The sequence below is a fragment of the Vombatus ursinus genome, unplaced genomic scaffold (assembly GCF_900497805.2).
Source record: "Vombatus ursinus unplaced genomic scaffold, bare-nosed wombat genome assembly UNPS02015411.1, whole genome shotgun sequence".
NCBI lineage: Eukaryota > Metazoa > Chordata > Mammalia > Diprotodontia > Vombatidae > Vombatus > Vombatus ursinus.
Window position 1 is genome coordinate 1,156,257 of NW_020955189.1, and position 11,111 is coordinate 1,167,367.

The following is an 11,111-nucleotide window of genomic DNA, read 5'->3' on the forward strand; positions in this document are numbered from 1 at the left end:
ACTAGATCTTCAGGAACTGGGGATGTTTGGCCTGAAGGACAATGGGCACAGGGTAACGGTCATTAAGGGTCTGACTTGCTGTTGCATGGAAGAATTGTTCTGCCTGGCCCCAAAGGGTAGGAGTAACGGGTGGAGATCGCAAAGAAGCAACTTTAGGTTTGCTATAGTTAAAAACCTGCTAAGAATTCTAGCAATCTAAAAGTGGAGTGGACAGCCTTAGGAGGTGCTGGGCTCCCTCCCACAGCGGGCCAGGAAGCAAAGGCTGCACGAGAACCTGTTGGGTATGCTATTTAGCTTCTTGTGTGGAGGCAGGTTGAACTAGGCAGCTTCTAAAGGAGGAAGTGTGGTGCCATGGCAAGAGCTCTTGAACTAGAAGACCCAAGGTCACAGTCCTATTGTGACTACCTACATAACCACGGGCAACTCACTTAACTTCCCTAAGCCTCGGTGTCCTCACTTGTAAAACGAAGGGGTTGGGCTAAGTAGTTTCTGGTTCTTTGTTCTAGATCTAGGATGCTTAAGTCATTCTAGTTCTGGGATTCTGTGAAAATAGTTCCTGCCCTTGAGAAGCTTATAGTATATTGATTTAAAAAATTATTTTGAACATTTTTTTAATTTAAATTGAGTTCCAAATTCTCTCCCTCTCCCCCCCCTCTCCACCCGCTGAGTTGAGCAAAATTATATTAATTTTACTTGTGAAATCACGTAAAACATATGTTCATATTATCCATATTACTAAAAAAAAGAGAAAATTATACTTCAATTTGCACTCAGAGTTCATCAGTTCTTTTATTCATCAGGAGTCCTTTGGAATGATCTTTGATCATTGTCTTGATTGGAGTAGCCAGGTCTTTCATGGTTGATCATTATTACGACATCGCTATTAGCGTGTACAAAGATCTTTTGGATCTTCTCACTTTGCTTGGCATCACTTCATGTAGTCTTGCCATGTTTTTTCTGAAAACACCCCCCTTGCCATTTCTTGTAGCACAATAGCACTCCATCACAATTACGGGCCACAACTTGTTCACTCATTCTCCAATTGAGCATCCCCTTGATTTCCAATTCTTTGCCACCACAAATAGAGCTGGTTTTTTGTACATATAGGTCCTTCTCTTTTTTTCCATTCTAATTTTTTGTTAATTAATTTATTTTGATTTATCAACAATCACTTCCATAACCTTTTGAGTTTTAATTTTTTCTCCTCCCTTCCTCCCCAAGATGGCACACAATCTGTTATAAGCTATACATATACATTCCTATAAACATATTTTCACATTAGTCATGTTGTAAGGAAGAATTAGAACCAATAGGAGGAAGCACCAGAAAGAGGAAACAAAACACAACAGAAGAAAAAAAGAGCAAATAGTCTGCTTCGATCTGCATTCAAACTCCATAGTTCTTTCTTCTTTGTGGATAGCATGTTCCATCATGAGGCCTTTGGAGATGTCTTAGATCCTTGTATTGCTGAGAAGGGTTAAGTCTATCAATATTAGTCATCGCCCAAAGTGGCTGTTACTGTGTACAGTGTTTTCCTGGTTCTGCTCACTTCACTCACAATCAGTCCAAACAAGTCTTTCCAGGTTTTTCTGAAGTCTGCATGCTCATCATTTCTTATAGCACAATAGTATTCCATTACATTTATATACCACAGCTTGTTCAGCCATTCCCCAATTGATGGGCATCTCCTCAATTTCCAATTTTTTGCCACCACAAAAAGAGCTGCTATAAATATTTTTGTACATGTGGGTCTTTTACCCATTTGTATGATCTCTTTGGGATACAGCCCTAGAAGTGCTATTGCTGGGTCAAAGGGTATGCACATTTTTATAGCCCTTTGGGCATAGTTCCAAAGTGTTCTCCAACCAACAATTTCACCAACAATGCATCAGTGTTCCAATTTTCCCATACCTTCTCCAACATGTATCATTTTCTTGTTTTGTCATCTTGGCCAATCTGATAGGTGTGATGTGGTACCTCAGCGTTGTTTTGATTTGCATTTCTCTAATCAATAGTGATTTAGAGCATTTTTTCATGACTATAGATGGTTTTAATTTTTTCATCTGAGAACTGCCTGTTCATAGCTTTTGACCATTTATCAGTTGGAGAATGACTTGTATTCTTATAAATTTGACTTAATTCTCTACATATTTTAGAAATGAGGCCCTTATCAGAAACACTGGTTGTAAAAATTCTTTCCCAATTTTCTACTTTCCTTCTAATCTTGGTTGCATTGGCTTTGTTTGTGCAAAAACTTTTCAATTTAATGTAATCAAAGTCATCCATTGTGCCTTTCTTAATCTTCTCTGTCTCCTGTTTGGTCATGAATTCTTCTATTCTCCATAAATCTGATAGGTAAACTATTCCTTGCTCTCCCAGTTTGCTTACAGTATCAGCCTTTACATCTAAATCATGAACCCATTTTGACTTTATTTTGGTATGCGGTGTGAGATTTTGGTCTATGTCTAGTTTTTGCCATACTCTTTTTCAATTTGCCCAGCAGGTTTTGTTAAAATCCCTTCCAGTGTGACATTTCTGATAGGTGAGGTGGCACCTCAGTTGTCTTGATTTGCCTTTCTGTAATAAATAGTGATTTAGAACATTTTCTCATGATGATAGCTTTTTTCTTTAGCAAACTGCCCATTCATATCTTTTGACCATTTACCAATTGGGGAATAGTTATTTTCACGAATGTGACTCAGTTCTCCATATATTTGAGAAACGAGGCCTTTATCAGAGAAACGATGTAAATTTTTTTCATGTCACTTCAGCGTCTAGGAACATGCACTTCCTCCGATGATCTCTTTTAATCGTGTCTATTTTTGCTTTTGCTTTGTCTGAGATCATGGTCGCTACCCTTGACTTTACTTCAGCTGAAGCAGAACACTCTGCTTGCAGTCCTTTAGCTGTTTTTCTGTCCCTTGCAGACAACGTGTTGTTGGATTGTGGTTTCTAATCCATTCTGCCATCTGCTTCTGTCTCATGGGTGCGTTCATCCCATTCACATTCACTGTTATGATTTCCCTCCATCTTATTTTCTCCCGCTTAGCATTCTTTTTATCCTGTCCCTCCTCAAAAGTCTGTTTTGCTTCTGCCCGCTGCCTCCCTTAATCCACCCTCCCTTTTATTACCTCTCCCCCATATCTCTTATCCCCTTCCTTTATTTCCTTCTTGGGTAAGACAGATCTCTATACCCAACTGAGTGATTATATATAAGCATATTAATTGTTATTGAACCTAGCACCTAATTTAGCAGAAACTGTGAAAATGACTGTAACGACGTTGACAGGATTCACACAATGACAAGCCACTGTACAGTAAGCCTTTTTAATGACATAACATTTCAATTTTTACCAATGGAATTGCTCAAGCAAGGCTTTTTGCTTTTAAGTCTCCATGAAAGGATTTCTATTTCCGTTATATGTGAGATTAGTAACAAACTGGTATGGTTTTACAATTAAAATAACAGATCAACAAAATCAAGTTAGAGGTACTGAAGATTAGTTGCATCCTTAAATGTCTGCCTTTTGATCTGAGTCTTTCAGATTCTTGCGTTCAAATCAAAGTGTTCTTTTCCAGGGGATGCACAGAAACATTTGTACTGGCTGGGTGTTAAAAGCAGTCTTTTTTTCAAGAGAAGTATCAATAACAGTTAGTTGCGCAGCATATTTCAAACCCAATCCAAGAATAGGAAAGTTTGCAGCAACTCTGCTCTAGAAGATAAGCCACTTCTGGAAAGGCAATTTGTTTCCAGCCCAGTTATGGACATTAGGTTCCCTTCAGGCTGGAGTTGCATTTGTAACTTTTGTGGAGGGGCCCTAACTCAGGTGAGAAACCATGTTCAACAATCTCTCGGCACAATCAAGGAGGCACAGCAATTGAACTCAGGCAGGATGGCAGGAGATAGAAGCAAACATAGCCTGACACCCTTGGGTTGTGGTAGGTTAGCCTTTGTCTTCTGGGAGAAGGGAGGGTAAGAAATCCAGAGGAGCCTTGCGTGTGGCTGAGCAATGAAGCTTGGGGAAGCTGTTTGCCAAGGTGATTTTGCCTTGATGTCTGTGTTCCTGCATAACTCTGGAAAATTCCTTCTGTCTGGCTGTGTTCTAAGCTGCCTGAGGTCTTACAAGGAACACACCTGTGGTTGGGTCCCACAGTCAGCACCCATGTTCTTCCCCTACGCCCTCACACAGGGTATGATCCTGAGACCCAGACACAGCCAAAGCTCTCAACCTTTGTTGGAGAGATCAGGAGAAGCATTTATAGATGCATTTCCATCAAAGTGCGCAGGTAAAAAGACGATGAAGCCTCACAGGAGCCTCCTCTGTGCTTCTTTCCAAGTTAGGCGACATCTGGCACCAGGGATGTGCTTTGGCTGTACCTGCCTTTGGCTACAGCTGGTTATCAAGCAGACACAATGGGCAGCTTCACGAGTGATCACCTGGAAAGTCTGTCCCAGGAGGTGTCCAGCTTCTCAAGGACTCTTCAGCAGGGGTTAGGCTGTCTACTTGGAACCGGCTGTGTTTAATGATCTACGTTAGCTTATTAGCACTTTGTTCCTTGACAGACAGGAGTGACTAGCTGCCTTCAAAATTACTTTTCCAAGCCCAAGATGTAATGACCTCTCCCTTTCATTACAAAAAACCAGCAGACAGAATCAGGTGAGGTGGAGGAAGGTCAAGAAAGGCATTGGTAAAAACCCCAGGAGAAGGGAGCTGAACTCAGGTCTGAGTGCAGTCTTAGAATCTTTGCCCCCAAAGCTCGGCCCTCTTGGTCCGGCTGGACCCACCAGTGAGCGTGCTAACGGGAGGGTGCGCTTTCTTACTAGAAGTCTGGAGCAAAGCAATAGGCAATCTCACTTCTGTGACTTAACTCCCTTCTCACTTGGCTTCTCCCTTCAGTCATCATCAGGAGGCTGCAACCAGGCCCTGAGCAGCTTCAGGAAATGGCAGCTCTCCAGACAGTCACGACCACTGGTGAGAAAACTCAAGATCTGCTGCACCAGAGGTGCTCCCAAGAGCTCTCTGCTGGGCCTATCTCTGAAGGCTGCAAAGATCAAAGGCACGGAGCATGTGAAGATGGAATAGGCACCAGGGGCAGAAGAAATCCTCTTGCTCTTTTCTCATAATGAGAGCTGACTTTCATCCTCTGAAAAAGGCTTCTAAGAAATAAGTCGCTTTAAAAATGGACTTCCTGCTTGGTTTTACCCTGGAACAAAGCAGGTGCTCACCCAGCTGAGTGTCTTTTATTTAAGAAATCACTTTCCCTTAATGCTCAAAAAGCGAACCGAGTTCACATCAGGCCTATTAGAACAACTGGATCCACAATTCTTTGAAGGCATCCAGTGCACGTGGCTGGTGTCGTTCGGCATTGGGTAGGTGCCTCTGCGTCTCGTTATAGATAAAGATCTAGATATAGAGAGAGAGACATACACACCCAAGCGCTCTATGTCTAGATAGGTGGCAGGGGGACAGACAGAAACAGAGAGACAGTTCCTTGCCTAAGATGGCAAAGTTACCAAGGAACTGACTGTAAGAAACAGAGACTCAATAAGAAAAGGGCCAGCTCCAACCCAGCAGGTCTATCCTTACTAACAAGCATAACTATTACTGACATACTAATTACTAATAGGCATACTTCTCTGCCTCAACAGTGTGGCCCCAGGCCTAATTTGGCCTGGGGGCACCTTGGATTTCTTCCTGGATTCTCCTAGTCTTGGTGCAGACATTCTTACCCGAAACAAGGACTGTGGTGGAGTGTGACCCATTAAACGGGGAACAGACAATGTCTAGTTGAAGCTGAGAATCTGGTGACAAGATCTGTCTGCCTCTTTCCTGCCAGAGTCAAATCATATTTTTTCAAATCCTCTTTTTGTTATAGACTGACTTGCATGAATTGAGATTGAAAAGAGGGGATTAGTCAGAGCACTGCTAGTGTGCAGGGGCGGGGGGATAAGATGGTACAAAGAGAGTTTTTTGTCCAGTTCTTGGGAAAGGAAAAGCCTGCAGACGGCACACACACTCTTTGAGGGCCCTAAGCACTCCTCAGCCAGTCAGTCCCGGGCACAGAGGGATAGTCTGCTCCTAATTCTGGACAGGCAGTCATTGAAGACTTCCAGGGGATATGAAAGAATGGTTCAACTGGCAAAGTCGCTGGCATCGAGGAAGAAGGCACATGGCCTTCACAACCACAGTGGCCGGGAGGAAGGACCAACGAGGAGGAGCAGAGAGGACAGGTCAGCTAAGCACAGGAGGGGAGGGGCTCCCATTCAGGACCTCAATCTCTGCAGGATAATGCTGTCAGATGGAACGTCCAGGTGGGGAAGCGAATCTGTCTCCAACAAGAAGGGGGACAACAAAAGGGGCCTGGGACCCCACTCAGGTCTGACGCCTCTGGGTGGAGAGCACAGCAGGCCCTCCGTTTTGACAAACAGCAATGTGAGAAGCTCTCCGTGTTTCCTAGGATGATTATGTCTTTTCACTAAGCTGAGAACTAAAGTTACTTTCTTCTCATTCCAGCAAGGCATCCGGGGCATTGGTCACTCAGTGCTGCCCTCCCTTCTGTCCATCCCGGCTAAATAACCTTTCAGAAGACTCATGCTGTTGTACCTCTTGCAGACATGTCTTAATCAGTAACCTACTAAAGTAGTGAAATGGAATTCTCCCAAACGTTTTGGAAAACGTCTTGGGAAGGAAAGAATTTCTCAAATCGTTCCGTGGCAGATGAACAGAAAACCTCATTTGTCTCTAAAGCTGCCGGACTTTTTTGTCTGTGCTTTTGATATTTATGTCTAGCTTGTCGACTTTGGTTGTGAGCCGGTTAAGAATGTCATCTTGTTCTTCTATTTCAGTCTGCATTCCCAAGGCGATGTCCTTGAGGCGGCCAAGCCCCTTGGACATCTCATCTGTGAGGAGAGAAAAGAGCGAGCAGGTTTAACCTCTCCAGGCTAGCATCTGCAACTGCCTCTTGGCATGTGGAACTGGAGATCCCTTAGCAAACTCAACACATACAAAACTGGCCTTACTGCTTTTATCCCCCAGCCACCTTCCCAATTACTGTAGATGGGGCCGCCATCTTCCCTGTCTCCCAGGCTCACAACATGTAGGAGGCATTCTGGTCTCCTCACCCTCTCACCCCCCATATCCAACATGGTGCCAAGGCATGCTGATGTCACCTTTGCAGCATCTCTCTCACATGCCCCCTCCTCTCCTCTGACACTGTCCCCAGCTGGTGCACACCTGGACTACTGCAACAGCCTGCTGGGGATCTGTCTGCCTCATGTCTCTTCCCATCCCAGTCTATCCTAGGGAGTTCCCTATCACCCCCAGGACCAAATATAAAATTCTGTTGGCTCTTCATAACCTGCCCACCCCGTCCAGTTACCTCCCCAGTCTTCTTACACATTATCCCCTCTTTCACGTACCCAGTGACACTGGCCACCTTACTGTTCCTCCTACAAGACACTCTGTCTCCCAACTCTATTCCTGGAATGTTCTCTCCTCGTCTCCCTATCCTTGCTTCCTTTAAGTCCTACCTAAAACTCCACCTTTTACTGGAAGCCCTTCCCAATTCCTTGTAATTCTGGGGCCTTCTTTCTGTATCTTGTTTGTAGAAAGCTGTTCTTATGTCTCCTCCGCTAGACTGTGAACACCTTGAGAGCAGGGACCATATTTTATGTTCCTTTGTATCCCCAGCACATAGTCCAGTGCTGGCACATAGTAGGTACCTCAAAATGCTGACCTACTTTACAGAGAAGGAAGCTGAGCCCCAGAGAGGGAAGGCGCGTGCTCAAGGTCACACAACTGAGAGGGAGCGGCTCAGGCAGGACTCCTAGTCACAATAACCATAATACCCTCCCACACTCTGGTATCTTTTCCCACGACAAACGGGATATCTAAGTCCATAAACGAGTACCTAAGTCCTTTGAGACTTTTTTAACTTAAATTCCTAAAAACGGTCAGCATTTTAATGCGACAGTTGTTCACGCTATGGCAGGCTGTCCAGTGCAAAGACATTAGCTCCAGCTCCCAAGGAGGCCAGTAACAAATAAGGGAAGGGGACGGCCTGGTGGCTGAAGTAGAAACGAAGAGAACCTTGGGGAAGGAAAGGTCCTTCTCTCTCACAACCTGTGACACAGGGATGTCAGGCAGCATTGGACACACAGCCCCACTGGTTTGGGCAGAGCTAAGTCATCTCAAGGACTCAGAGGAAGCAGAGGGACAATCAACAATCGCACAGATGAAAATTCTACAGGGAAAGGAGATCAAGGCAGGCAGGATGGAAAACTCTTAGGGACAAAAAAGCAACATAATTTTGATGAGGAGGCAGGGCACCAGTCAGAAGCCACCACTGTGAACACACAGGAAACCCTGGAGGTAATCCATCGGCCAGACGCGACAGAGCTCCCGTGTAATGGGGGAGAGCACACAAAACAAGCCAGGAGCATCCAAGGCACACCCGAGGAGAGGGGAGGCCCAAGAAAGACTTCCTGCAGAAGGCAGCATTTGGGCTCTGTCCTGAAGGAGGCCGGGGGAGGGCTGGTGTAAAGGCTGGAGGCTGGCACACGAAGCTAGGATTGCTGGATCCCAGAGGGGAGCAAACCGTCAGAAGAAAGCTTGGAAGGGGCCAGATTACGAAAAATTTTCTACGTGACCCTGTAGTAATAACAATAATAAGAGCTAGTAATTCTACCAAGCTGTAAGTTTGCCAAGTGCTTCCCATCCATCATCTCATAGTAGGAGTAAAAGGACTGTAGTGAGTGGGGTTAAGGAGAAGTGGGAGAAGGCAAGGTCAGACTGGCTTCAGATGACGCAGAGCGGAGGATGGGTTGGAAAGGGGACAGGTCTCGGGTGGAGAGACCAGCCGGAAGGCTACTGAAACAGTCTAGGCTTGATGTGGTGAGGGCCTGAGCCAGGGTGAGTGGAGATAAGGAGACACAGACAAAGAGAGGCTGGGAGAGGGGAAATGGTGAGATCTAGCAAGTGCTTGGGTATATGGGGTGAAGTCTCCTTGAAGGTCCTTGGGAAGTCTGAAAGAGGAGGGGGTAGGGCTTTGGACACGTTGGGTTTGGGACACCTATGGGAGATCCAATCCGAGATGTCTGATAAGCAGTTGACGATGTGGGATTATAGCGTGGGAGAGCTGGGAGATACAAGGCTGTAAAAATAGATAGGGTTTGTGATGATACAAACCCATGAACCCACGGGAATGGGAAGAGAGCCTACCACTAGTGGACTACGGAGATGAGAGTCCCGCTGGACTTTACCCTATTCAGACCTCAGCCGAGAATGTTTTCTAGGTTCCATCTTTTGGGAAAGGCACCAACAATCAAGAGGAGGGAATCCGGGGTGCTGAAGCGCCTCAAGATTCAGCCATATGAAGGTGAACTCGGGAAACTACAGCCACACACCATAAAAATCCCTCTCTCAGCTCACCAAGGGTCACAGTCTCACGATCCCTGGCCCAGGAACAATGAGCTAGGATGGACATGCTCTTGGTCAATGGAGAGGGACCAGATTTGTTCTGCTTGGCCCCTGGTCACAGAGAGGCAGACGGAGGCTCAGAACCCAACTCCTCACCAACGGAGCCATCCCAGAGGGGAGGAGGCTGCCCCAGCGGGCAGTGGAGGCTCCTCCTCCCGGGGGACCTTTAAGCCAAGGCTGCACAATGACCCCTTGTCAGGGGAGCTGGAGAAGGGTGTGTTCAGGGAAGGGGAGAACCAGGTGGTCTCTGGTCTCTTCATGCTGTCGAGCCTGTGGTTGTTTATTTGATTTAGAATCAGAAAGGTCCTTCGCTATAAGCCAGTCCAGGGTCTCTTTCAGCTCCTATGAATGAACTCCCTCGTGTGGAAGCAGAGGGTCCCAGAGGTTCAGTGATTTGCCCAGGGTCATACCGCTGTTAAGGATGAGAGCCATGACTCCAAACAAGAGTACAGGGCACCTCTCCCCACACCACATCTCTCTTCATAGCAGAGTCATTAATGCCTCTTCTTCCTAAGGGGAGGCTTTTACACGGCCACTTGAGATGGGAACCCCATGGCCCTAGCCACAAAGTCTGGCCTACTCAGAGACAGAAGGGACAAGCATCTGTTGCTTGCTAGCTACAAGATCACGGGCAAACACCTTCACCTTTCTGAAGCTCAGTTCTCTAATTCACAGATGGAGAATCTCTGTGTGGCCCTTACGAGGTAGCTGGCTCTGAGGCTCAGAATGAGATAAGCACGTGGAGGGCACAGTGACAACTGAAATCTGGTCCTCAGTCTCCCCATCTGTCAAACACAGCGGAGATGATCCTGAAGGTCCCCTCCATCTCTCGACCTGTGATCCTTTCATTTAACTAGACTCAGCTCAAATACAACATCCCCGATGAAGACGTCTGTCTCTGATACCTCCAGCTAAATCTTTCCTTCCTCAGATACGCCGTCTCAGCCTCGGGATCTTGTCCACATGCTCACACACACCTCCAGAAAGCATCTATTCACCAGACTGGTGGCCTTTGTTGGGCTCAGCTGACACTCTCTGGACACCAGAGCACCAGCGGTGCTCTAAAACAAAGCCTCATTTTAAGAAAGACCAGCTCCTTTCTGACTACAGGCCTCCTTGAGGGGGCTCTGATACACACGCCTTCTATCTACTGTAATACACTGCAGCCCACTTGTACCACCATGTGCCTCTCTCTCCTGAGCTGTTCTCTTTGTAGAATAGCCAGACAGTCAAGGACTACAGCCGTTTTGTGATGGGGAATGAGCAGCACCACCTCTCGGCCATCAGGACCAAGGCAAAAAACAGACTTCTGCCTTTCTTTCTTCTTTTTTTTTTTTGGTGAGGCATTTGGGGTTAAGTGACTTGCCCAGGGTCATGCAGCTAGTGAGTGTTCTGTGTCTGAGGCCGGATTTGAACTCAGGTCCTCCTGACTTCAGGGCCGCTGCTCTACCCACTGCGCCACCTAGCTGCCCCTTTCCTCCTCTTCTTCTTTTTTTAGGCAATTGGGGTAGTGTCAAGTGTTTGGTCTGAGGCCGCATTTGAATTCAGGTCCTCCTGACTCCAGGGCCGCTGCTCTACCCACTGTGCCACCTAGCTGCCCCTTTCTTCTTCTTCTTCTTCTGTTAGGCAATT

General features: G+C 46.2%; 1 protein-coding gene across 1 annotated transcript in view; it reads right to left on the bottom strand.

The window, feature by feature from the left end:
* Positions 1 to 3,311: 3,311 nt before the first annotated feature.
* Positions 3,312 to 11,111, bottom strand: part of SNAP29 (synaptosome associated protein 29) — a 25,570-nt gene continuing 17,770 nt past the window's right edge. Inside the window, exon 6 of the mRNA XM_027847483.1 lies at positions 3,312 to 6,901. Within this exon, the coding sequence (XP_027703284.1) occupies positions 6,744 to 6,901 (158 nt within the window). The 3' untranslated portion in view covers positions 3,312 to 6,743. The remainder of the gene's footprint in view (positions 6,902 to 11,111) is intronic.